The sequence below is a fragment of the Vollenhovia emeryi genome, unplaced genomic scaffold (assembly GCF_000949405.1).
Source record: "Vollenhovia emeryi isolate VEMERY1.0 unplaced genomic scaffold, V.emery_V1.0 DF939121.1, whole genome shotgun sequence".
Lineage (NCBI taxonomy): Eukaryota > Metazoa > Arthropoda > Insecta > Hymenoptera > Formicidae > Vollenhovia > Vollenhovia emeryi.
In genome coordinates, this window is record NW_011967245.1 from 2,260,808 (window position 1) to 2,286,158 (window position 25,351).

The window sequence follows — 25,351 nt, forward strand, 5'->3', positions numbered from 1 at the left end:
TTCCGCGCTACTTTTTGCGCGTAAAACGAGATAGCTATATACTAATAATTATACGTCTCAGAGAAGTCGAACTAAAGATGAAATACCCAAAGCGCGTAATGAAAAAGATTGCAGACAAGGGAAGATCGGAAGATGCACTCTGGACCCGTACGCTAATCTCGGATGTATCATTATTTGGTCTCAGAATAACGTACGTATCGGTGTGGCAGAAGATATCTCTGCATGCTTCACGGGACGTTTCGATATTTTCGGTTATTCCGGTTTTATAAAAGTATCGTGAAGCACGACAGAAGGAATTGGCTCGGATAACAGAGAAAATCCAAAAGGATTTCTCCCCGAGTTCCCGAATTATGAAATTTCTTTTCCGTCCCACTTCCGTTCTAATGGCTCATTCAGACTGGACGCGACGAGCGACGCGCGATTATCCAATGAGCGTACAGGTTTTATGGGGAAGCGTACAGTTTTCCTATAAAGACTGCACGCCCATTGGATATCGCGCGTCGCTCATCGCTTATCGCGTTCAGTCTGAATGAGCCGTAAAGCCCGTATCAGACTACGGATTGGGATTGGGATTAGATTGAAATTTAACCAATCACAGTAAAGTTTACTAATCTCAAGTTCAGTAACTTTTACTCTGATTGGTCAAATTTCAATCTAATCCCAATCCCAATCCGTAGTCTGATACGGGCTTAAGTCGACTTAGTATCACTTGATGACGACCCAAAAAATAGGGTCGAAACGTTGTAGCAAACTAATAAAGTAACCAGCCAGTTGGGTTGACTATAAGTGTCCCGTCTCAATTTTTAATCATTACTGGTGACCATAAGCAAACTCTCCTTTCGTCGATTATAAATAATACTCCCGTGAAATTATTATAGCATTATAATAGCATGATGTAACAAAGAAGAATACAAGAAACGGAAGAGACGGGACAGTGCCGAATCTGTTGCTAATTTATCTCGCTGTCAGAACGTCGCTGCTAGAATAACAAGTTTATTAATCGTAATATGAATTCCTGTATCGTCTCTTCGGCGCGCCGAGACTACTCGCGGCTGTCGCAATCCCGCGCAGCCGTTAAACGGACTCGCGATATGCGCAATTAATTCTCGAGCGTCGCGCGCCCGAGGTCCACGATTCTGCTTATCCCCACGGCGATTCGAATGACCCCGGAGGTGCTTGACGTTTTCGATAAAAAGGAGAAAACCCGGGAGAGAAAGGGAAAAAAAAGAGAGAAACAGGTGCGCGAGGAAAAAGAATGTAGCTCGACGCGTGGCGTTGGCGAGGCGGTTCCGCGAGTCGTCGTCCGCGGTGGGGGACGCGAGGCGGGGAACGCGATCGCGGTGCGAAGAGACGAGATGAGGGAACGCCTGGGGCTCGATCGTGAATCCTTTCCTCTAGCGTGAATTCGCGAAAGGTGAAAAACTTCATTGGCGAACAGTGAAACTCTTCACTTTTCGTAGAACTTGTAGCGTGAACTCGTGAAAAGTGAAAAAGACTCCGCGATCGAGCCTCTGCCCGTTATACACCGAAAGATTGCAGAAACATTGCATACACCTTTGTATGTAAGAAAAAAATTGCAACATTTTTTTCCTATCGCTCTTGGATGTCTGTCATATATTCTCAAACTTTATCTATTAAAATCTGAAGTACCCTACATATTAGACAATTATTATCAAATTTATATAGGAATAGAAATTATTAAATAATTTTATGTTATCTAAACATTGCTATATTGTTATATCATATTCCTGTTGTTTAGAAATCAATGCAAAAATTTATAATCAAGTATACACAGTCCACTTAAAACTTTTTCACATTCTAACGTTCTTGTTACCTAACCTATAACTTATCCGAGTGAATAGATTTTTTGTTAAGCTTCTAAACTCAATTTCAATGACACCATGCCGTTCTTTCACTTAACCCGAATAGCGCGACAGTGTCGGTCCGTACGCAAAGGCCACATAACTTGTATATTACACAAATGTTTTCACGAACTGACAGTTTCTAGGAGCCAAAAGTGCGAAATGTGCAGAATCACTCCAGCATCGGCGGCCCCCGTTCGAAAGTAGCCGCCGCGCCGGAGCGTCGGCCATCTTGCCCAGCGGGGCGACTCCGTGGCCGTCTGACAATCGCGCGCCGCTCGCCCGCAGCCGCGCACGACACACGGCACGGTTCCTGCGCGAGGTGCGGTACCGCGAGGCCGCGGAGCGAGTCGTACGGCGACGCAACAACGCAGTTCCGTCGCAGGTGCGTCACCGTTCGCGGGGACACGCGCCAGCGGAGCATCCCCCTCGTGTCCGCCGCCGGCGCCGCCGAGGGGCCGGACTTTCAGCTCGCCAGTCGCGCGGCGCAACAACGCGCCCGCAGTCCTCGCCGTCCGCGGCCGCGCTCTCGTGCAACCGCTCCGCCGCCGTCGCGCGTGTGCGTGGTGACGTCTAACCTATGACACCGTTGCGAAGGGGGAGAAAGAGGCACGGGGGCTAGACGAGAGAGCTCGGGGGAACCGCGCCGTTTCTCTCTCCCACCCGCTGCGCGCGGAGGGATGCGACCGCGACGACGGCCGACGACCGCGAGTGAGGAAACGCGCGCGCGACGTCGTTGTTCGCGGGGCATCCGCGCGAGTCACGCCGGCGCGAGGAACGCCGTGTCACTCCGATCGCGTGCGTGATCCGATCTATTTACAAAGCCGCGCGCGGACGTCCGCTGCGCGAGGCGAGAGAGAGAGAGAGGACCTCGGAGGGCCGGGCGAGAGGACGACGGTCACGGCGTGTCACGGCTTCCCGGTGGGAGGAGAGATCCGGTGTCCTCGCGGACGCGCCCCGACCGAGCGCGATAACGCCGTCCGTATCGGTGGATCAAAATATTTTTGTAACGCTGCAAGTCTACGAAGGGAGCGCAGGGACCAGCAGCGTGATGTCTCGCGCGGCGACACCGCGTCCGAGGTGCTGACCAGCCGAGCGCGCGCCCGGCTCGTTGCGGCACACGAGCGAGAGCGTGGCTGGACGCTCTCGCAACGTGACAGGAGAGGCTTCGCGCTCCTCGGTGCCATGTGCGGAAGCGATCGGAGTAGCCGCCGAGATTGAAACGTCCGCCCCCCCCCCCTCCCCCGCGCCCTCGCCGCACCGAGTGATGCACCGAGAGTGAGATCTGACCGGCGGGGACCTTGGACGCTGCTCGGAAAATATGGATGACAGAAGGGTGGCGGATTACTTCGTCATCGCCGGGCTGCCGGGCCAGGACGACGAGCCCGGCGAGGACAATGGGAGCAACGACAAGCTGGAGGACTGGTGCCAGGAGGGCACGCATCTCAAGGACATGCACATGCCGCCCCCCATCACGGACCTTGCCGTAATATTCCCCGCGCTGGGCGAGCTCTGCCCGGAGGGGTACACGCTGTTGGAGTGCACCGTGTCCGGCTTCCCGGCGGACCTGAATCACGGCAGCCTGCGAACGAACGAGTGCTACCTGTGCTACAGACGGGGCCGCGACAAGCCGCCCTTGGTTGACATTGGTAAGAGGCAGGGCCGTCGAATATTGCGAAACGACACGCGGAGCGAACCCGCGCCTGTGTAAATGTTGCTTTACTCTTGCAGGTGTGATATACGACGGGAAGGAGCGTATAATGCAGGACGCCGAAATGGTGCTGGAGACCCCCAAGGGCTACGTGGCGAATGTCAACAATTCCACCTCCAAGATTTTTGTAACGTACAGGCGAGCGAGTCGGAAGATGCCCTGCAACTCCCTCGTGGTCACGGACATATGCGTTATCCTGACGAACAAGGGGGAGAGCCCGCCGCACGCTTTCTGCGTCATCAATAAGAATCTGAACAAGGGGATGCTGGGCAGCGACGTGTTTTTGTGCTACAAGAAGTCGATGAACCGCGCCAATTTGGTGTCGTTCAAACCGGCGATACTCTACAAGTATCCCGTGACGGATTACAACAGTTTCGGCTTTCCTAATTCCGTCGCCATGTTTTGCCTGCCGATGGGCGCGACCATAGAATGTTGGCCTAAAGTGGCGTGCAAACCCAAGCCGGTGTTCTCGACGTTTGTCCTGACGGTCGCCGACGCCGCTCAAAAGATATACGGTTCAGCAATAACGTTTTACGAGGAGCTGCATATGGAGCCCGACACATCCAACTGCAAGCACAGCCGGGAGATCATGAACGCGGTCGAGAATAATAAAAACAGTGGTACAGACGCATTTCGCAATCCTAATCCGACGGTCTTGGACTTTTCTGCCGGACCGACTCGCAAATTTCCAGTACGGATATCCTGTTTCGTTACACGGTGTCTTTTCTTTCATTTCAGCAGATAATATGGAGATAACTAAGGATAAGCCGCAAGTGAAAATGAAGCTGTTCAAGAGATCCGGCATACTCAAGAAGCTGAGTATACTGGAGCTGGAAAGGCTGCAGTACACGGATCCCGCGAGCCAGTCGCTGAACATTAGCAAATCCATATGTATACTGTCTCACTGGCCGTTTTTCGACACGTTCGAGAAGTTCTTGGTTTTCCTACACCGCATGGTCAACGACAAGCCGCAGAGTGTCCCGATCGAGAAGTACATCTCGTATTTTTTATACGACATACCCTTCCCGAGCCCGCAGCGCCCGCGAATCTTGGTGCAGCTCAGTAGTCAGGATAGGCTGATCTTGACTCAACCGGAGGATCTCGCGCTGCCTAGATCGGGCGCGAGTTTCAGGCAACTGCTGATAAACTTGGGACCTGACAATTGTTTATTGATACTGTTGTTGATATTGACCGAGCAGAAAATACTGGTTCACTCCTTACGTCCGGACGTGCTGACCTCCGTCAGCGAGGCCATCGCCATGATTCTGTTTCCCTTCAAGTGGCAGTGCCCTTACATACCGTTGTGTCCTTTAGGATTAGCAGAGGTAATATACGCCGAGCTCGCATACCGTTTCCTTTATTCATACGGGCGCAAAAAAGTAGACAGGCATCTACTATTTAAATTACAGGTATTGCACGCGCCGTTGCCATTCCTGATCGGCGTGGATTCAAGGTTCTTTGATTTATACGATCCTCCTTCTGATGTCAACTGCGTAAATTTGGATACGAATAACATTGCGATATGCGACGACAAAAAATATCTGAATGTTAAATTGCTGCCGAAAAAGGCAGCTAGGCAGCTCCGAAATTGGCTGGAGCTACTGTCCTCCAAGATAATTTCGTGGGGAAAGACTAGCTGTTCTCAAAAAGGTATGCTATTCATTTTTTTTACTATCTTTATTGACGTTAATTTATCACTTTCATTAGACAGAGGTGACGAGGACTTTAGCGTGGACAGGGAGTTTCAACAGAAACGCAAGGAGCAAGCGTTAGAGCTTGAAGTACAGGACGCTTTCTTAAGATTCATGGCGACCATTCTCAAAGGGTATCGAAGCTATTTGTTGCCGATTACAAAAGCACCTACCGTAGGGTCGACAGATCCGACAAGCTTATTCAATATCCAAGCGTTTTTGAGAAGTCGCGACAAGGCCCACGCAAAATTCTACACCATGCTCGTGAGAACGCAAATGTTTATCAGGTGAATCATTTTGTCTCATCAATTCTCTGTCGTAATATTATTCATGACATGCAATCTATAATTTTATTCCAACAAAAATGCAAATTCTACAGATTCATAGAAGAGAGAAGTTTCGTGTCCGACATGGACATGGCGGGGCTGGCGTTTTTCGACGAATGCACGGAACGGGTCGAGGAGGAAAATGGTACGAATAAAATTGAGCTACATTTTTCTTATCTGTGTCACATACCGCGTAATGGCTCCTCATCGCTCGTTTAACTTTCAGTGACTCTCTTGGAACTGGATGAATCTCAACATAGTGAGCGTACAGTATTTATACCTCCACCTGAAGCAGGGACAAATCAAACACCAATAATATACAAGTCGTTCAAGTTGAACCCGGATCTAATGAGGCCTCAGAAGAACTTCTGTTTAAAGAATCCATCTCTAAGTGCCTTCGGTATGGTACCTGGGAGTCCTATGGCTCGTAGAACAAAGCATGAAATCAAAGTTGCTCAAAGGATGGCTCGAAAACAGGTGAATAAATGAAAGGGTCCGCCGCGGAAGTGTTCTCGCAAACGAATATACACGCCCGACTTGTATTTATTTTTCAGGCCGCGATGCCCGACAGATGGGGCAGATGCCTACTTGGTACGTGTCACAGTCTTTGGTTTCTGCATTTACCAGCCATGTTGCAGGCCTCCAGCCAGCCAGCTGCAGTTTTGCATCAGGCTTACGAGATATTAGTCAAAATGCAGAAATTACGTCTCGATCCTATGGAAGAGGTGCAGATACTAAGTTCGATACTAAAGAAAAAAAGTAGATCCGTGATTTTTTTTTAACCGAGTTCCCGCTGTTCTTTTTAGGTATGCTACAGAGCTATGATGCAACTTTGCGGAGTGTATGGGCAACCGGTTTTAGCTGTAAAGCTACTGTTCCATATGAAACGCAGTGGTGTTCAACCTAACGCTTTAACGTACGGATTTTACAATAAGGTATTTGTCGATTTTTTTTAAATGAAAAAAAGGTATGCATTTCTAGAGGTTTTAATCATCTCGAGAATTTTGGCTGATCCTCTGTCGTGTTTGCAGGCTGTTCTCGAGGCAACCTGGCCTTCCGATATGACAAACTCAAGCCAGTTGATGTGGAACAAATTACGCAATGTCATCGTCGGTGCAGCTTTATTTAAGAAAGCCGGGAAAAAGAGCGCTAGAAGACGATTGAGCTCGAATGTGGATTTCTTAAGCGCCGATAAGACTGAATGCATGGAACATGCGCTCTCTCGGTCTAGTCTCGACAGCTCCCATTCTCAGGACACTGAAGCTGCACACAGTGATTGTAAGTTGATTGTTTTCTTTTTTTAATGTATGACAACTAGATTGCATCGGTTTTCGAATAACAATATTTCTTTCTCTTTCCGGCAGCCACTAAAGGCAGTTCTGTGTCAGATTTGCCAGGATTCGGGTCATTCGAATTAAAAGCTAAGCTCCTTCGGCAGAATAGTATAGTTAAAGATCAAACAACGTTAAGTATGTTGCAATCGGACGAATTGGAACAACCGCCAAGTAATCCAAGGTATTTTGTTATACATTCACTTGAACGTTAGTGTCGCTCAGGTTTGCCCCATTCGCTGGAATCGCTTGTTTAGACTCTATTGTTTCATTAGTATTATAGTAGCGGATGCAAGCGAGTACTCATTGTGTAGACCATTTTATCAAATCTTACGTAATTAATCTCTTTTCATATTGAATTTTACAGTGCTAATTTGCATGTATAAGCTTATGTAGATGTAATATTTTCCATGTAGGCTAACGCGCAGTGTCGAGTCGCCTTTAAAAAGTCCCATACGCACACCAGTTACGGAAAATGACCCATTGGGTGCTCTCATTAATGACGAAACACCGATTGTGTCGCCTTCCGAGGAAAATGATTCGAATTGCTCAACAAGTACTTTAACTGTTGTAAATAATACGACTGAGGAAAGACCAGGAGGGCCTCTCTTATTCCGAAGGTAACTCTATTCATAGTATTCGCATGAGCGAAACGTTAAATACTTAGGCGAGAATAGAAATGAGATCTAGAAGTAGCGTACCGCAGAATCATTTTCGAAAAAGTTATAGATATAGTTGAAGGGGGCAAAGATTTCCTCAAAATAAAGATGAAGATAGAAAAATTAACGTGTGAAATCACATTTCGCAACCACTTATGGGAGACTGTTACTGGTGATCAAAGTTATTGCGAGTAGTTGTACAGCGAATATATTTCCTTCGAGAGACAAGTTGTATTAAACATGCTTCGTGATTTTCAAAGAATTACATCCCAATCATATATATACGATTTTAAATACGAAAATCACTATAAAATATGTATTTACAGCAACATCCTCCCACGTAGTGCGACGTTTCATCAAGCAGTAGATGAAAGTGGCATGACAGTGGGTGGGCATTTGCAGAGGAGTGAGACGATGCCTCACTCCGTGGCGCAACAAGGGGAACAGGAGAGAGAAAAAGAGAGACTGGAAATAAGCAGTCTTTGGTCTCAGAATAAGGATAGCGTAACGTCCAGCCTCTCTAGCTTAGGATCTAGTCTTAAACTTAGTTTCGGGTAAGACATTTGCGTATGTTTAATAGCGTGCACATTGTCTGCATTCAAATAACACCTCGTGTAATGCATCAGTTTTAATTCCTCCAAAGTGTGACACATTTGCAAGACTCGGTATTTTATGTTTGTGCTTGTATTAGGTGTACAACTTTGCTTCCGCCGTTTTTCGATAGATGACTGCAGCGTTAAGTGCTGGTCGAAATAGGTAGATCAAAAATGTCACACAGTAAGCTTAGACATCTGTCAACATAACGACAGCACCACATTAGTGAATTTGGCATACGGCCTGGCTAATCACAATTTCCGCTCTTATGAAGAAGTGAAAAAATGGATCGATTCGTGGATCGCCTCAAAAGACGCATCGTTTTTTCGAGATGGTATCCGAAAATTGCCAGAAAGATGGGAAAAAAGTAGTGGTTAGCGACGGACAGTACTTTGATTCATAAATATGTAAATACTTTTTAACAATAGAGCCTGAAATTTTGGGGAAAAAACGGCGGAAGCAAAGTTGTACACCTAATAAGAAAAATAATGCAGGAGTATAGTCATTATAAATTGTACGATATCGATGGAAAAGGTAAATTGTATACACATAACAAAGGTGACGAGTGAATTCGTTTGTAATCGCACTGTTAGAGGAATAATACGATTTTGTTCTTGTTCATATTTGCATGCGCATTTATAAGTTGGTTTCTGTTATTTTATCCGTTAAATGTAGACGATACTCCACGGGTGGATTGGCGTTTGCTAAAAATAAGGATTTAATATCATCGAATCAACTTATTGAATCTCTTAGTCTCTCCAGTTATATCAGGTACGTAATATACGTGTTAGTTGCGTAGACGGTCGTTAGCCACGCGCGTTCTGTCTTTGTGTGCTTCTACGTTGTTACAAGATACCAAATGCACATTTTTAACATGTAAAACCTTTCTCTGGCTAACGCCAGATTATATGTTTTTATTCATTCTTTGTTGCATTTTAGCCCGTCGAGTTTAACAGGTAAAAAGTCGAACGAAATCATACTCGGTGGTCTGAATAGCTTGAAGTCCGCTGCGACAACTGTGGTTAAGAAATTTGACGAAATAAAGGAAGCCATCTCAGCGACGAGTACGCCGGTGAAAAATAAGGAACGCGAACAAAAAATAGCTTACGGGATATCGCACGAGTCTCTGGACTCCCTCACTGACGGATCTATACAAGATCGAAACGAGACTAGGGCGTCCGGTAAAGAATATAAACTGACAATAATAACGCGTATCATATGATTACGCTAACAAGCAGCGATATTCATCTGTCTTTTCTTCAATCAGGTGATGGAAATCTAGATTTGTGTTCATTATACGAACTCGCGGAGTGTCTTTATCCAAAGGGCACGAGGGAGTTAGAGGAACGTCTTGCCATTGAGCTTGTGCTTTCCAGTGCTAGTAGATGCCATAACTGCGCCGCCATCCTGTACGACGAGGAGATAATGGCCGGTTGGCAGCCGGAAGACTCCAACTTGAATACAGTCTGTCAATATTGCGACAAAGCTACTGTTCCCCTTCTCACAGCCACGATATTAGATTATAGGTGACTAAGCGACCGTCTCGTAAGCTGTGTCGTCCTTGATACATAAAGAAGATAAAATAATGTGTCTGTTTCACGTAGATGCGAGGCGAGCGAGAAAAATAGCGATCCTTTAATGGGAGCATTGGTAGAATTACTAGATCAGCCGAAAGAATCGTTGGAGCCGATAACCGTACCATATCTAAATCCGTTAGTTCTGAGAAAGGAATTGGAGAGCGTACTGAGTCAAGAGGGGGACGCGTGTCTCACCAAGTACAGGTTTATTCAGGAACATCCGATAGTATACTGGAATCTGATATGGTACTTCGAAAGGATTAATTTGGCGAGTCATCTACCCGACCTCTGGTTGAACAACGATAAGAACTCGGAACTCCAAAGGACCGTAGGCTCGGTGGGTGTAAGAACCACGTGGGACAATGAACGACTGCACATGGAACGTTTGCCTATGTATCTCCAGTGGAAGTCAAATTCCACAGAAGACAGGACGTAAGTTTCAATAGATCGTCCTGTAAATTATCAGTGATACCAGCGCTTAAATTTTAAATTTAAAAACGGGTATTGCGAGGGAAAATTAATGGATTATCCGGTTTGCTAGACGACAATTAAATAACGATCAGATTTATTTTCGAGCAGACAGATATGCGAAACGGTTACAGCTGTTATCTTGTTAACCTTTTGTTTGCTCTAGATTGATGCAGGCAGTGATAACGTATGTCCGTTGCAACGACTTAGCGGAACCTATAATAAGAGTGGCCTTAGAAAGAAGTAAACATCAAACAGGCGTTCATCCGTTTTCTATATATAGGGATATCTTGTTCCTGGCATTTACTGTATTGGGGAGAACGAATATTGACCAAGGTGAGGGCTACACGACCAAAAGATTATACAAACACGTCTAAACAATCCTCAGATATTTATACAAGATTCATTGCTTTCTCAAATGACTGAGCCGATTGTCGAGATATTTATAGAGCTTGATTGTAGCGTCGGTGCGTCCAGTAACTTGATTCTCGTTCTTACAGGCGTCTTCGACCGGGAATACAGTTTATCGCTGGAGAAATTCTCCGAGAACGAGGAGAAGTTACTGCATAAAATTGATGCGCCGCCGACGATGATGTCGGTGTACTGCAGGCATTACTTCAAGCAACTGAACGTGTAAGGACGAGAGCGAGCAGCCGTAATCCCGAGGACGCTTGAAGAAGATTGCTCGAGACACGGAGAAGAGGGTGTGATATTGCACGGACAACACTCGCGGGCGCGAGCATTCTGATTACTTGCGCAATAATTACACTTGCGACGAATACGCACGCGAGGTACGATGTTGAAGCAGGTTTCGTCGCATCTCGAAGCGTGCGATGTCGCGACAGCGGCGACGACGGCTGCTGCTAACATGTCGAATGTTTATTATTATCTAACACGGAGGACTATTAATGTTATCGACGATGAATTACGCTCGAGTCCGATCTAAAGTACCGTTTCTCGAAGCGCGATCGGCGCCGTAGCGCCGACGTGCGAACTAACGTTACCTCATCCTCGTTTCTTCATAAGACTCCGCTTTACTCGCTGACACCCGTGATACTTGTCTTTGCTTGCGCTGAAAACGGATAGTTGGATTCGTGCCCACGGTTCTCGAACCTCGATCACGCACGCACGCGAAAACTGACGGGAGTAGCCATCGGGTCGGCTGTGTCGATATCGTTTTGGCGCTGATCACCGAACTAATTCGTCAGCTCGGGGTTTCTCTCGTTATCACGGAGACAGAAGGCCGTGATACACGAAGACATGAGAAAGTCATTAAATCAGTCTGAGCTATCGATGCTGCCGATCGCGAGATCAGTCAGTGCAATAGAAGTTGAACGATAATATTTTTAACTAATCGTACATCTCTGATCTTCGTTTATAATGTAATTGTTTTTAACCGTTATTGATTCTTTCCTTTGTCTTTTTTTTGTAATCAAGTAATCGGGTCGCGCATGCCTCTGTTTTGTGATTCAGTAACTTGTGCAGCGCATTAGCGGTATCTAAGAGTACAACATTGAAAAGTGTCAAGTACCAAAGAATTTACGGACTGTAAAGCGACTGCAAGTTCAATTCCCTCCAGGTGTGCTGTGACCTTAAATACGTTTCAGTCCTACACGTAATATCCGCGATGTAAAGGAAAACAAAAAGAGGAAAAAAGGGGGCGGTGTTAAACGGAGCAGCGCCTAATACCGACTATTTTTTTTACCGCGAAAAAGAGCAAGAGGAAGAAAGAGAAAGCGCGCGACGTGAAGTGTAGCGTGTGACATGACGAAACGCAGTATTCTTTCCTTGTACTCTTAGATAGAAACGATCGTTCATTGCACGGCAAGACACACAGCGTAAGTATCGTTTCTCTGCGTCCCAGGTGAAAAGTGTTCTTCACAGGGCGTGGCGCGTTGAACTCGACTACTTATCCTCAAACGTAAATGCTTTAGCGTGAGAGTGAATATTTTTATGAATTTTAGACAATTCCAAGCATTTGTAATAGATTAGCGGAGCTTAGTTAGATAAGTCGCTGCTCACGATTTGATTCTATGTCGAAATGGGATGAAGAGAGAGAAAATTATTTGTCGCGGGGGGAGACTCACCGAACGCGACCTTTCGGTGCTGTGCACTTTTCACCCTGGACAAATGTGAATGAACGCACGTTCATTCATTACAATACTATGAATGTAGATTACGAAAATAAAGTCAGTTGAGGTATTTTACAAAAGTTGTTTGTTTTGCTTTCGAGGGGGCTCGTGTCCCGCAAATATCCGCTTTATTAAAAACTAAGGCTAATTTTAATTTCACATTATTTCCGTATATCTCTCGTTGTTACTTTTACGAATTTTCACTTAAAATTTTCACGGAAACGAGTGTTAAAGTAGTATTGTGTAATCCAGTTTTTAGGTCCTATCAATTTTATTTATTTTCAGGGAACTTGCCAGTCCATATAAAAATAATGCAGTGAAATTATCGAGAAGTAAAACTAATTGAAGACGTTTATTTTATTTTCATGTAAAAAAACATAAGATTTCGTAAATTATTTACTTTTGATAATCTCGCTTTAATATTTCACAGTTTGAATTTACAAAAGACTCCCGGAAACGAATAGACGGGAGTATCGAAAGAAAGTTTCAGGTGCGTCACGGAGTCGCTCGTTTAAAAAATCATCAAGAGAATATATTTTGCTAAGAAAGTACTCGGATCCAATTGAAATTTCGCGGCTTCCGGAAGGTTAATTCAGGGACGAACTGAAGTAGGCTGCGAATTTCACGAGCCAGATTCTCGACGCGAATCGTTCGACGGGGGGGGGGAGAACGATATATATTTCTTTACATTGAAATAAAATAAACGTAAAATTACAGTTTACTCAATTAAAATTGGTTCGCGTCATCTTTTGCTCTCGTGTCAACTCGAGGAAAGAAGAGATAGTCATTTCGAAGTGCCATTCGAGTGAATTTAAATTCATAAAAGATTCCCGGTAACGAGCAGGCGGGAGGGACGGGAGTATCGAAAGAATGTGCCAGGTGCGTCACGGAGTCGTTCGTTTCTGGTTTCGCGAGTTCGGCGTTTTGACGCCCGCTCCGGTCGCCGTCGTCTCCCCAAATCGGGCTAAATCCGCCCGCGTTCTCGCCGAGCGGAGCGAGGCGAACGCGCGCCCCGTTTCGTGCCGCGGAGTCCCCGGCCGAGCGCGGCCGAAGGTGAGCGAAGTTTCCCGAACGCCTCTGCCGCGCGCCGCGCGCTCCGTTCCCGCGGCAGACTTCACTCCGGTGCGAGCGTACGAAGGCAGTGGGTACGCGCGGCTCCAGCTCCGCTCCCGGTTCCACGCCGTTTCGTTCCACGCGATTACGCGCGCGCGCGCGTGTGTGCGTGCGCGTCCAGCGGATCTGCCCGGGGGAAGGGAAAGACGGTCGCAGTCGTCGCGCGCGGCAGTGGTGCGTTGCGTGCGGCGGTCGTCGGTCGTCGCCGAGCCGGTGAGACGAAACGGAGCGGCAATCGCGTGCGGCATGTTCGCCAGGCGTTGAACCGCGCGGCGCGACACACACGCTCTCTTTCTCTCCGTCGCGTACGCGAGGAACGGCCGTACGCGCGATCGGGTGACGGCCGCTCGGTGTGTGCGCGAGTGCGTGCGTGCGTGCGTGCGTATGCGCGCGCGAAACCGGACCTCGCCGACACCGATTTCCCTGGTTCCCTCCTGCCGCCGCTGTTGACATCCGCCGTCCGGCGAACGAGAGGATAAAGAGGTGGAACGAGGAAGAGAGAAAGAAACATGTACTCCGACGGCCACGAGGTGGACGGCAGCTGGGTGCTGCGCGTCTTCGTGACGGATCTGCAGGTCGAGAGGAGCCTACGCGTCAAGGGCGAGCTGCACATCGGCGGTGTCATGCTGCGCCTCGTGGAGGATCTCGGTAAGTCCCTCTTATTACACGTAACGTACACACGCGCGCGGCCGCGCGCGCGCGCGCGCGCCTCTCTTTCGCTCTTTCCCCGTCGGTCTCTTCGTCCCTCTTTTTTCTCCTTCCCCACTCGTTCGTCGCTCTATCGCCTCCCGACTTCCTCTCCCGACGTCAAACGTGGCCGCTCGACCTCCGGGTCTTTTCTCGCGTTCGCATTGGACGTACGTCTCGACGTGCGCGACAGGTGGAATTCGAACGGGTCGGGTAGGCGCGAGGCGACGACTCCGATTTTGAAGTTACCGGCAAAATGGCGCGCCTGCACCGCGCCGCGCTCGTTGCTGCTCCCGTGAAGCCCCCGGTATCGGATCGCGGATTGAGATTGCGATTAGATTGAAATTTCACCAATCGGAGTAAAGTTTGCCGATCTCAAGCCTGGCGACTTTCACTCCAATTGGTCAAGTTTCAATCTAATCTCTGTTTTAATGATCCGATACGCTCACGCTCGCTTTGTTGTCTTCTGGTTAATTGTTAACCAGAGGTTAGTCGGTTCTCTGTCTCTTCTTAGATAATATAGAAAAAGATGGAGTCGACTAACTTCTGATTACCGGTTAATCAGAAAATGAAAAACCGGGCCGTAAGCGGCGCGAGCGGACTCCGATAATTCCGCGGGCCGAGAACGTCCGCTGCGAGAGAGGCCGAGAGAGTAATCTATCGGAAAAACAGAAAACATTCACGCGTCTAGGTGATATCTCACCCGTGGAGGAGAAGAGATAAAATGTGCCGAGCGATCGCGAAGTCAGTTGAGATAGGCTCCTAATATGAGACAGCAGAGCACCGAATGTACAATATTTAGAATGATTTATATTTTTTGTGAACATGCGGCCTAATGCGGGTCAACAAGGCAAGATGTAGGTAGCCCGACTTGTAGATCTTCAAAGCTTTCAGAAAAATCGTGAATCGGCGCGTAGTACAAATGTGGAAAGAAACGGTATAAAGATTCACGATTTTTCTGAAAGATTTGAAGATGTTCACATATATTGTTTAGTTTCGAGGGTCCTACTTGAAAGTTTATTATGATTTATATTTTATATGAAATTTTTATGAAGAAGTAAATGCATAGAAATATATTTGCACGAGACAGGGGATTCGTTTTAACATTCAATTATTAATTCCTTCTTTAAAACGAAGGGCAATTGATCGATAAGGAGAGAGAGAGACCTTTGTTTTTCGCGGTTCTCCGCAAAAATAATCGTTAACTAAAAACTCTCGGCTCTAATGACTTTGACCATCGATTGATGATTTTTCTGGTAAACCGGTTAATTTTACGAGGCTGAAAACATCGATCGCCCTTGCATCGGCATGGCATGGGTAATTAGTCAAGCCGATGCAGGACAGTTTTATCCTCGTCGAATTAGCCAATTTCGATCGATTGAACGAGCCGGTTCCCATATCCACACCCGTATACTGGGTGGTCCGTTATTGCTGGTACACGGAGGGAATTTTCTTTTAAAATTTACCCCGAAAAGCATGTAACCGCGGGACAACGTGGCGTTCTGAACAACTTTATAAGAGTTTTTTGAAATTTTACCATACATTTTACTAGTCAAAATGTATACTAACTATAATTATCAGTAAAATGTAAATGGCAAAATTTCAAAAAACTCATAAAATTCCGCGTCTTCAAAATGCCGTGTTGTCCCACGATTGTATGACTTTCAGGATAAATTTTAAGAGAAAATTCTCACCGTGTGCAGACGGAAGAGCCAGTGGGAAAGATGAATTTAAGATTTTCTCATACAAGGCGCGCATGTAAATACGTTCCTGTATATCTCTGCACGTTAAAAAAATCAATATTTGATGAAAAATTTACAAAGATATTGAAAAAGATATTAAAAAAATATTTTATCAAATTTTGATAAAAAATTTTTTAAGTATACCAGTGTCTTTTCCTGATTACGCGGTCATTTATAGTAGATCATTTTGTACGCGCAAACTTGGGAAATAAATCCAAAGAGGACGGAAAAGAGAGGGGAAGAGACAGACGCGATTTCTTCGTCGAGCCTGCTCCTCCCTTCTGCGGGAGTCCGTTCGCTCCCGCGAGATAAATTTTCACGCGGCATTAAGAACGCGGCGGAATACAAAATTGCCGAACAAACGTAGAACGGGGAAACGCTTCCGGTGAGAGAAGAATTTCAGCGCGCCGTTTACCTGACGGCCGCGCGATAAGGAATAACTCGTCGTATCTCGAGTACGATGACGCCCACCCCTCTCTCCGGATGAGATAACGATAATCCTACGCGAGTGCCGATATTATCGTTTTCGTTCGCCGAGTAAAAAGTATCTCGGCGAGTTCGATCGATCCGTCGAAAAGCGATGACACCGAATCAATTCGGAGCTTGTTCGGGCGATTCGAAATGGATCGTCGAGGAGGAAACCGCTGAGGGCATTGTGGTGTACAGATTTGCGGCATTACTGGGCATTACTGGGCATTATTTTGGGCATTATTTTGGGCATTAGGCCTTGCTGGGGCATTATAACTATAAAATAAGATAAAATAAGATAATAAGATAAAGTAACGCCCACTGGGCATTTTTTGGGCATTAGTTTGGGCATTAGTTTGGGCGCTAGGCCTTGCTGGGACATTATAAAGATAAAATAAGATAATGAGATAAAGTAAAGCCCACTGAGCATTGGTGAGCATTGGCGTACGAGATTTTGGCCAGCGGCTTCCCCCTCGTGGATCGCAGGTACATTCTCTAAAAGTTAATCCGGTGGATTATCGCTGAACGCAGTGAATATTCGCCGATTCACAGTTATAAGTATGAATAATTCAGTGCTACACTTACAACTGTTTTCAGTGATAATCCACTGATTGACTTTAGGCAGTAGGAAAGTGATTTTTCAAGCGCTCTCCAATCTTCATTCAGGCAAGACAATTGTCTCGTTCGAGCGGAGAGGATTATTACTCCATATCCTTACCCGGCTCGAATAAAATATTTATCCCAGTAACGCCCAGCTCTTCTCCTCACGTGATGCGAAGATCGCCATGACTCATGAATACGTTATGACGTGAAATAACGAGTGCGAGTGCATTATTCAATCGCGTTTCCACGAAACCGCCGCAAGGGGTGAAAACGTTTTCAACGAGAGCGTCGTAGAAAACGATCTACAAGAAATTGGATTTGCTACTCGCGATCGATTAACTTTCCGCAACGCCCTCGTTGAATAATACATTTTTGATATTCGATGATTAACTTCGTTTAATTAGTCAGATCTGGTTCCAAGCAAGATCGACCGACTTCGTTTGGTTTGCAATAACGGTATCGTTATTCAAGCTTGGTAACTACTCGGGTTTGAGAATATCGGGGGGGAAAATGATCGATCCTTAAGGGAAGAGGACATCGTGCGTCGGATACGTGCGCGGGGCCAGGTAGAAAAATCCAGCAGCCACATCTTTTGTTGACTGGTCCTCTTACCTTTTTTTTTGCCCCGCCACGCCGGATCCAACAGGTTAGCGCGGCCGTGCAGGTTCTCGCCGCATCCCGCCGCATCTCGCCGCATCTCGCCGCTCGACGATTTCGAACCGGACCGACGCGTATTACCGGCCTACGTGTGGCTGAGCCTTATGTAAATACACCGGGTGTCCCGGACGTAGCTACGAGCCGACGTGTCGCGGTGGTTCACGCGCACTCGAGCGGTTTTCGAGTCGAGTGCGCCGGGGCATTGTTAAAGAAGACCCGGAATTCCGAGGGTGCGCCGGAGATGCTGAGGGAATTCGGTAGAAAGGGGAGAAACGCGCCTAATCGACACAGGACGAAGGATCAACTTCTAAACATGTTTTTGAATACGATTATTTTTATCTAACTCCATCTAAGCTGACATGATCAGAGACAACACGGCTGTTGTATGCGATGAATATGTTAGTCAGTTGACAGAACTGTAAGCACGTATGCATAGTTGAACGAAGCGCCCATCCATAAGCATTACGAAACTGCGTGGTCAGGGAAAGAGCAATGGAGACTCCGAGTTTACCGGTCCAATCACTTTCGCTTGATGATAACTTATGCTTCTTTCAATTTACGATGGAGGCCACTTTTGCTCCAACTTCCAACAGTTTGCTACATTTTCTCACTGGACATTACGATGAATTATATTCGGGAATACTGTCTGTTATAACCAAATGTGTGTACTTTTGAATACGAGAAATCGTTTATGTCTAACACCGTCTACTCTCTAAGAGTCAACCAGTGTATTACAGAGATACATACGTGTGTAAATATATACAGGCTGAGGCCGTAACTTTGTCCACCTCGAATATCTCCGCTATTTTTAGAGAACGTGAAAAAAATTATAATTACGAAAGTTGTACTATATCAAGGGAGCCATAACATGTTGGTAATATTTTTTTTCAAAAAGTGGAGGCGCTTCGGAGATTTCAAGATCACCTCTATTTTTTTTAATAGCATACTATACTTATTTAATCATTATGGCAATAGCGTATGTTGAGACGATTTCAACGACCTATAATAAAAAGTCATTCGGTTATTGTAACAAAGGATACATGGGTTCTCTCTCTCTTTCTCTCTCTCTCATTCGTTCTAGATTTTCCTTTCGTAAATCTAGTTTATCGTCGATTCAGTTAAATTTACATTACTTATAGTTCTGTCAGCTAAACATATTCGTCACATTCCACAGTCGTGTTGTCGCTGATTGTCAGCTTTAACACTCTAGATGGAGTTAGACAAAAATAATTTAAAAACATGGACAATTTCTTATAATTAACGGAAACAGAAATAAATACGTTTCGTGATACCGAAGTATTATATTAAGTCGTTGTAGCTCAAGTGGCATGTCAATGCAATTGCTCGTATCTTTCTTTTCTTCACCTATTTTCAATTTGCTCGCAAAACCCTTGCTTGCTCGAGCTCCATCACACGATTATTCCGGCGCATATTGCCTCTCCATTTGATTAAAAGGAGAGATTGCTCGCGGAAGGTTCAGTCATGCAGTCAGACCAACTTCCGGGCGTGAAGGTTCAGAAAATGTGCAACAGTGAACCCATTCAAACGACTCGTCGCGACCGTAAACGGCAGTCAATTACCTGTATCATCTTACGACATGCTCGATGATACATCGTAAAATCTCATTTACACGCGAAATGCGTTTCAAATTAATCTCAAGGCGATAATGCGGCAGCAAACAATTCCAAGTTCGGAGAAGAATCCATTAATATAAATTATATTAACGCATTAATAAATTATGTTATATAAATGATCGTTGTAGTTTGAGAAACAAATTTACTTTGAAAATCGTGTAATCGTAAGACAACATAGCATTTTGAAGAACTTATGAGAGTTTTTTGAAATTTTACCAAACAATAAAATAGTAAAATAGTATACTAGTAAACTGTATGGTACAATTTAAAAAAGAAACTCTTATAAAGTTCTTTAAAATGTCACGTCCCACGATTACACGATTTTCAGGATAAATTTTAAAAGAAAATTCTCTCCGTGTACGTTTTCTTTTAAATGCATAAATTTCAGTCTGTATTAATTTAGGATCATCATATTTGTTTAATCTGTTTAGTTAAATGTTAATCTTGAAACCGTCTACGATTTCGAATCATTTCAGGTTTCGGACGAAAGAATACGTTTTTGTACCTACACTCTTTTGTTACTCAGATCGTAGATGCAATAGATGAAATGGTCGCGGTAATTTGGAGGCGGAAAGGACAGTGTCCTTTGAAAATAGAACGCAGGCAGTATAGAGCGTTCGGGCAAAGGACGCTAGTCCTTTACTCGTGGCGGAAGCGAGGAAACGGCGCCGTTCGATATCGAAATATAACGATAGAAAGACATTTAAATAATGATAATACAAGTAGCAAAATTTGACGTTAAAAATTGCAGCTACACGGAGAGAATTTTCTCTTAAAATTTACCCTGAAAATAATAATAAAATGACTGATGGTAAAATTTCGAAAACTCTCATAAAATTCTTCGTAATGTCGTGTTGTCCTACGATTAAATGATATTTCAGGATCAATTTTAAGAGAGAATTCCGTGTAGCTATTTTAAATTAAATATGTCATTGCATGTATCTAAAGTGCCTTGGCGCACTGCCCTTTCAGAGAGATCGTTTATCGATCGTAAAATTAAATTATGAACGCGTTCTATTTCCTACGAAAAAGCGCTTGGTCTAATACCTGAATACTCAAAGCTGACACAGTGACAATAACTGCGTTAAGGCCGAATCAGACTAGCAATTGCCGACTCGGATCGGATTGGCGATTGGCGATTGTCCTCTGGCCAATGAGAGCAAAGCAGCCATTAAATCGACTCTCATTGGCTAGAAGACAATCGCCAATTCCAATCCAATCCGCGTCGACAATTGCTAGTCCGATTCGGCCTTTACGCGGCGAGAGTCGCGCCTACGGATCGGGATCTCGGGCTGTCTGTCCTTTTTTAGCCGCTTCATCGTTCCCCGATTTGTTCATTCCATAAATTCCCCGTACAATGTAAACACATTGCGTAAGCGCCTTCGTAGTCCGATCATATTTCGTTACGCAACATTTATTGGCGCGTTGCGAAATGCAGATTTCCTACTTCGCGAAATTTCATCTCGTCCCTCGAGATTTTATACGGATATATTTAGAATCGCGTTTAATTATAGTCGTTATTGTATTCAATGATACCGTAAACACACGATTTTCCGTTCGGAGATCAGATCGTACAAGATAATTGAAATTCCGAGTAGGGATCGGCCAGGTTTTAACGAGCGTTCTCGTTCGGTGCCCGGTCGTTATCGAAATCAGCCTCGTGTAATTGACGCTCGCACGGTCAGACACGTGGTTTCGTGCCGTCACGAGGGGAGAAAAAGCCGACGAGATACCCGAGCCGATGTACCGTACGTCAGTAACTCGACGACAAGACTGCATTCTTCTTGCGACTCTTCCGCGAAGCCGAAGCCGAAGCCGAAGCCCGGGCAAATACCGTCGCTCCGGGAGCTCTCCTTTTCGTCGCCGCGAATTCCGCGGCTCCGAATTCGGAACGCGTGGCACGCAATCGTCTAATTAAAGGCGAAAAGCCGCCGACACGTCAGGATCACAATTGGAAGACGTTTTAACGTAGAAAAAAAAGGAGCGGATTAAGTCACCGCGAGCATTTTCATTTTAACGAATTTTCTGGAGTGGATTTTTCCGCGAACTTTTCACGACGTCTCGGACGAGAGACAGATGCAACGGGAGAGGAAAGAGGGAAAAGGGCACGGGCTGCCGCGCGCGAATTTTTCACGTGGACTTCCTTCGTCATCGAAGCGACAAGCGGGCGAAGGTTAAATCCGAAGGTCGACTCATCGTCGTTACGTTGAATTATCTGCTCGAATTACGTGCACAGCGTCGGATTACCGTAATTTATATATGGCGTTGACTACGTTACACGATTCGGGGTCGGAACGGAAAATAGCCACGCGACGTCGTCGCACATCTACCATACATTTTACTGAACAATGTAGATCTCTACACGGAGAGTCTTATAGTTCTTTTCAACAAACAGGATCCTCGGCAACGCATCTTTGAATGACGCGAGTTTAAGCGCGTGTTTCTGCAGAACGCAACTCGAATGCTTTTCGAAATATTTTATAGAATCAAGAGAAAACGTATAGAATATTCGATTTTATAGAAACAGCATAAAATATTCTATTATTTTATGGAGACGTATGGAATATTCTGTTCTACAAATTTTTGTTGGTTTGACTCTGTTTGGAGCAGATATTTCTCTCAACTCAAGCGACTGGTCCAGATGACAAACACTCTGCGAGAGGATGCGCATTGTGGTGGCACCTGGACCGTCCAGCCACTTGGAGACAACGTTGTCTCTTACGGTACTTCGCGCGGGTCGTGCAAAGCGCGTGCGGAACGTCACGACCTTCCCACATTCCTCGATTCTCTAATTTACATCCGGTCGATTTTTATCAACGCGGAGAAGGGAAAAGCGTAACTTTATGCCGCGATAAGTTTTCTTCTTACTCCAACGAGCGCGGGATTTTCTTCGATCGAGAAATGACGTGGCGAGAGAGGAAGCGTTTGTCACTTCTGCCGGGACTTGCGACTTTTATAGATGAAACCACGTATTGTTCGCGCACGTACGACGTATCGCCTCGATTATAAATGAGAATGACGGGAGGAGGGTGACGGATGTGCCGTAAGATTAAGGAGTGATTTAATTCTGTTTGCACGTGATATTGGATCGAAGGATCCCGTTCCTTCTCGGAAGGAACTTAAGAGGATTAAGCTACCGCCCTTCGGATGCACTTCGAAATTGTCATTCGGACAGTCGAGTGACGTATTTAGGTCTTCGTTTGTTTATCGTCTATCGACTTTCTAGATTCACGCAAAAAGACTTTAATCTTTAACTTTACGACTTACATATATTTGTTCGCGTAATTGTCTCCTCAGCGGTTGAATAAAACAATTGAGCTTCGCATACGACGTGATTTTTTTCACTCGATGACGAAGATCGTATTCTCGAAAATGCTTCACAATTTCATGAAATTGTGAAATTACACCTCGAGCGGCATTGTACGCCTCTTCATCTTGCATCTTACATTTCTGTGGCGATACTTGTAGAACATCTTGACGAGCTGAATGAGATATTCTATTTGTATTCTAAGATTTTTTTTCGGCGCGATAACCTTCGGCTTAATCCCTGATCTTCCAAAGTCCAATTCGTTCGGACGTTCCTACGAGACGATAATTGGCATTGAATTCCGCCGATAATCTCGCCGCCATTATGGAGATATGCTAATAACTCGCTCGTAGTTGTTTCTTGCTGCTGAGGCTCGCGATAGGTCTCGGCTCGATTGGTTAGCGTCGATCATGTTAATTGAAGATGACGTTAAGAATCAACTGTGTCGCTTTTATTACAAGTAGACTGCGGACGAAGGCGTCTCTTTCAATATACGTTAGCTGTCAATTGAAAGAAAATAGACTGGACTATTACATCGAACACCGTTTATCTTCGGTACAGCCGATAAGAACATCGCGAGGTCTGTTTTATTTCAGAGTGTACATTTTACGAACTTGGACAATTTGTCTAAAATTTGTTCTAAAAGAGTAAGAATCATGTTTTGTATGTTAAATACTAATAAAGCGTAATTGCATGTAAGACGCGATGACGGAGCTTGCATATTAATATTGTGAGTCATGAGAAGTTTTTATACGAAATTCTTTTCTCTTGACGAAGTAAGTAAACGATTACCGAGTAAACGAGGAATGTTCCGCATAAATAATTATATATCTTCCAACTGCCGAAACTTTTCAACTCGAATAACCACGATCGGCGCATCCAGACGAGTACCTTTCTACGTTGTTTACGCAAAAAAATCTCGTTACATAACTCGGCTCGTAAAATATCTCTGTATGATGAATTGGAATATTTCGACTCCAAGCGCTGCTCCAATTTGTTTAGGAGATCCCGTGACTTCTTCTGCGTTTCAGCAGCAAGCTTAAATTACGTATCGCGCATGTAACCGAGGCTTTTTCGCTCGGATATGAATAATAGTTCCACCGGGAGCGCGTGACTTCACAGTCCGACGTACGTGCCCGGTTTCGTAACCGAGCGAGTGAATCACGCGCGATAGAGACGCGATAGTTGTTTCTTCCGAATTATTCGAGCACGAGGGATCGGTCTGTACGTGCCGCGAGTCGGGCAACAACACCGGACTGAAAATATTCCGAGGCGCGTTGATGAGAGCCCGCGGTAATGGCTCGACACGCGTGGACGAGGAAACGGCGTCGGCGACGGCTGCTTCAGCGCTCCGAAACCCCGCTCCGAAACCTTGACCGAGTGACTTCATTATTGCGGCTTAACGGCACGCAGGATGAGCCTTATAAGTCAACGAGTCACGACGGCGAATTCACGACGATTAACGCGAATCCGCGATTGTCCTCGAATTTATTACGAAACGCCAAGCGTTAATCAGGGATGAGCAAGACCTTATTCGTGAATAACAAAAGACCTCAGCCATATTTGTTGTAATAACGCGAGACTCGGTTCCAGTTCGTCCTCGCGATATGCTGAAAATGCGCGATTTTGCGAGCACTTTGCATATCAAACCAAAAATATTTTTAACAGAGTGCGAAGCCGTCGCGTCCGCTCTTTGCATTGCGAATGCACGTGAAAATGGTGCAGCAGGATTTTAACGATGCCCTTGGCACAAATAACGTCGGTTTTTTTTTTAACGGGCAGATAATGTCCTGAAAATACGACACTCGCGGCACACGCCGTGCCTCTCGGTACGAGAACTGAAACGATCGAGGACGCGGTATCGTTATCCTCGGATCGTGCAACGTAGACGGAAATTTTCCCCGTGGGCAACTTAGGAGTATGAGTGAGTTAGACGGCGATGAGATCAAACAGACCGCACCCTCGTTAATGCGTTTCTTCTCGCGCCTAATGTCTCACAAGAAATACTTGGAACAATTGACCCACATCCTACGATTATAAATTTTTCTAGAAGGGGGAAGGTTATGGGAACTCGAAGGAAATTACACCCTCTTAAAAGGATATTACTTTATTTTTATCATAGGGTAACCCGCAGAATTTTGTCGTGCACAAGATCGGCGTGTTATAGTTAATTGAATAATTATTAGTGTAATTAGCACACCAGTGTGTTACTCTTATATCCGCATTTAAATTGGTGGGCGGGAAGAAGGGCAATGCGAGCCAAACGCAGGTATTCGTGTCCAATATGGAGCTTTTTATTGAATTTGTAAATTAATCATCAAACGTCTCGACCCACTTTCGGGTCATCCTCAGTGAGACTATACGGACACAAATATGTTAGGCGCTTAAATACGAATCTGTCATCTCGAGTTGTCATCCGACACGTTCGCGTGAGTCTCCAAATGGTGAAAGCCATAAAGAGAGAAGTACAAATTTGACATGCCGAAACTGAAAGGGGGCGATTACGATGAGCAGCAAACAACTAACTTGATCCGCATTTAAGTGTTGAATCGTACACAGAGAGAACGGTTTCTTTGGATTTAGTATTCCTATTTATTTGGTTGAAATTTGTTTCATTGAAACAATATATGCTTATACGAAACATTATATGTTTTGAATAAGAATTTTGTTGTTTTATTCAAACAACCTGTATTATTTGATAGAAAAAGCACTATTATTTGAAGTAATATCTTTCAATGAAATAATTATATTATTTGGCCAGGCGCTTATAAAGCTTCGGTGCTGCCGCC

General features: G+C 45.3%; 2 protein-coding genes across 4 annotated transcripts in view; both read left to right on the forward strand.

The window, feature by feature from the left end:
- Positions 1 to 3,117: 3,117 nt before the first annotated feature.
- LOC105570210 (DENN domain-containing protein 4C) lies at positions 3,118 to 12,431 on the forward strand. 3 transcript variants are annotated; one of them, XM_012027247.1, is made up of 19 exons: positions 3,118 to 3,511; positions 3,594 to 4,193; positions 4,312 to 4,898; positions 4,983 to 5,223; positions 5,281 to 5,551; positions 5,644 to 5,735; positions 5,817 to 6,067; positions 6,145 to 6,315; positions 6,397 to 6,525; positions 6,622 to 6,868; positions 6,955 to 7,105; positions 7,338 to 7,541; positions 7,907 to 8,134; positions 8,850 to 8,945; positions 9,114 to 9,355; positions 9,442 to 9,700; positions 9,779 to 10,183; positions 10,386 to 10,555; positions 10,720 to 12,431. In XM_012027247.1, the coding sequence occupies exons 1-19, from the start codon at positions 3,184 to 3,186 to the stop codon at positions 10,854 to 10,856; spliced, it is 4,809 nt and encodes a 1,602-aa protein (XP_011882637.1). In that variant the 5' UTR covers positions 3,118 to 3,183; the 3' UTR covers positions 10,857 to 12,431. The 3 variants fall into 3 exon arrangements, with proteins under 3 accessions (XP_011882637.1, XP_011882638.1, XP_011882639.1); XM_012027248.1 differs by having other exon boundaries at positions 4,315 to 4,898; XM_012027249.1 differs by lacking the exon at positions 8,850 to 8,945.
- A 1,017-nt stretch (positions 12,432 to 13,448) lies between these two features.
- Positions 13,449 to 25,351, forward strand: part of LOC105570211 (unc-112-related protein-like) — a 50,614-nt gene continuing 38,711 nt past the window's right edge. Inside the window, exon 1 of the mRNA XM_012027250.1 lies at positions 13,449 to 14,112. Within this exon, the coding sequence (XP_011882640.1) occupies positions 13,974 to 14,112 (139 nt within the window). The 5' untranslated portion in view covers positions 13,449 to 13,973. The remainder of the gene's footprint in view (positions 14,113 to 25,351) is intronic.